Source organism: Austrofundulus limnaeus, unplaced genomic scaffold (genome assembly GCF_001266775.1).
Source record: "Austrofundulus limnaeus strain Quisiro unplaced genomic scaffold, Austrofundulus_limnaeus-1.0 Scaffold354, whole genome shotgun sequence".
In the NCBI taxonomy this organism is placed as follows: Eukaryota; Metazoa; Chordata; class Actinopteri; order Cyprinodontiformes; family Rivulidae; genus Austrofundulus; species Austrofundulus limnaeus.
In genome coordinates this window covers 371936-374328 of record NW_013952756.1, presented here as the reverse complement: position 1 = coordinate 374328, position 2393 = coordinate 371936, and the positions used below count along the sequence as shown (strand labels likewise).

The window sequence follows — 2393 nt, the reverse complement described above, 5'->3', positions numbered from 1 at the left end:
GCACACACACACACACACAACTGCACACACACACACACACAACTGCAAGTTTGATGTCTTGTAGGGAAGGATTAGCTTGTTAGCAGCATTAGCAGTTGCTATTGTCTGAGGATGATGATGTCACAACAAAGGATGAGCAGCAAAGGCTGTGTTCCATTCCAAAATGCTTAAACTTCAAAATTTAACCACAACATTTATGATCTAACGTTTATGTTTATATGTAGGATTTTRTTTGTACATACATTATTTAACATTTATAGTTAAAATTAGTAAATTGTAGGAACAGTGAGCTAAATAAAAATGAAATGTTGACTAGGATTTTACAGTCAGAAAGTGAGCTAAGTAGTGTAAATGTGACGTGTTTCATCATTTTATTTTACACCTGGTGCCCCATATATCTGGGCCGAGCATTAGTGCGTTGTGTGGGCCAGAACTGGGCCAGATAAGTTTTGCTTTGTGAGTTGTTTTTGTTTCMTTGCTGTTATGGTGRCAAAAATCCACACATGCTCAGTCCTGAGCAGCATTTAGCAGGACTCACACACAACTGCTGTCTACACCAGACTACTTATTAGTTCTTTATACAACCTCACCTAAAAAACCCCAAATTATCTCTTTAAGAGCAAAAMTTCCCTGGCTCTGTCTCTCTCAAAAATAACACAAATTTTATGTAAAATGTTACTAATAACTATGTATTAATTGGTGAAAAAAGGCAGTTTCAGATTTTTGGGGGATTGTTAAATTCTTCCTCAGATCCTCACGTTGAAAAAGCAGAGTCTTTGTAAATAAAATAAAATAAAATAAAATTTGGAATAAGCAAGAATCCTGATGAACACAAGGATGTTCTGTTCAAATCAACAATAACTAAATGTTCAGTCACTACAGTTTATTAAATATTTTATAAACTAAAAACAAGCTTGCCCATTGGTAAAAACATACAGTATGTGTTGTCCCTATTGGTGTAAATACAGATCTGTTTGCCGGGACGCCACACATCATGGACCTTACTGATGATGCAAAGGGAATTTGACCTCCTGGTTAAACTTGAGGGTAATTGTTGGGCCACTCGCTCATAAAAAAAATCCACACAATTTTTACTTTTACGGTCGTTTCTGTGGCAGATGTTTTGCAGCTCTACTCAYCTTCATGTGCTCATTTGGCCCACATGCCCTCCCAAACACCCCCTCCACCACCTCCTCCTTTTTCCAGAATGAGCTTTCCTGCAACCTAATAATTTCCTTTTAAATCGTTGCCTTCCCAGCGAGCGTTTGCTTTGATGTATCGGAGTTGATAATGATATTTGCACTTGAAATGTTCTTGCTCATGTAAAGAAATGTCTGGAGGTTTGTTTTGTATTGTCTTTTTAAATGAATGGAAATGGTGTCCTTATTTTCTTGTAGCTTGTTTGTTCATGCAATGCTCACCCACCGTTTTAGTCGATAAAGATGATACACATTATCAACTGTAAAAACATGGGAAACGGAGGGGAAAAAACAACAATAAAAAAACAGCTTATGTACAGAGGAACTATTCTGTATTTGTTACTGCCCGAGACACTTATCAGAAATAAATATACTGTACTTCAGCTTCATTTTCAACATTTTTAATGTCTTTATATTATAACAATGACATACAAAGTAACTGGAGCAAAAATATATCATAGTGCATTAATAAAGGTTGATTTTAAACTGAATGATGTAGCCATGCTTAGCTCAAATGATTTGGTTCATCCTCAGCTAATTGTTGTGGAGGAGTTTATGCAGGTTGGATTGAATATTGCAGGATCACACTTTTAAGTACCGGTAGCAGATTAGCCACTTGTGTTGTACTGCACTCTCACACGGTAAGATGCTGAAACAAAAGGCAAGTGTAAAACTTGACTGAAGAATATTGTGGAAACAAGGTAATTCACTCAACAGGTGATTACTTACAGGGTTGGCGTTGAACTCGAGGCTGGTGCTGAGGCTGGCCCTGAGGTTGGCGCTGAGGCTGGCCCTGAGGTTGGCCCTGAGGTTGGCGCTGAGGCTGGCGTTCAGGTTGGCGCTGAGGCTGGCGTTGAGGTTGGCGCTGAGGCTGGCGTTGAGGCTGGCGCTGAGGCTGAAGCTGACATGATGGAAGTTGCGGCTTCCACTGACCCTCATTGCTGCAGGTAATGTATTTTGATCCGCTGAGTTTGTAGCCTYGTTTACACTGGATGGAATCGATCGTGTCCCTCGGGCGATACGTCTGAATGTGGGCGTTGGCCCAGAAGGCGTTGGGAATTTTGGGGGATGAACATGTTGTATCTGGGTAAACAAATGATCTCACTTTTATTTTTAGTTGTCACAAATACGGTACAAAATAAACACAAATGAAGAAATACTGTGGGTTGCAAAAGTGTTCACCCAATTTGTGTT

The 2393-nt window shown here is 39.5% G+C and overlaps 1 protein-coding gene across 1 annotated transcript in view; it reads right to left on the bottom strand.

The window, feature by feature from the left end:
• Window positions 1-1398: 1398 nt before the first annotated feature.
• The window catches only part of LOC106527987 (complement receptor type 1), a gene marked incomplete in the record, with an annotated part of 9933 nt that continues 8938 nt past the window's right edge, over window positions 1399-2393 (bottom strand). Inside the window, 2 exon segments of the mRNA XM_014023021.1 lie at window positions 1399-1848; window positions 1929-2282. Of these exon segments, the coding sequence (XP_013878475.1) occupies window positions 1808-1848; window positions 1929-2282 (395 nt within the window).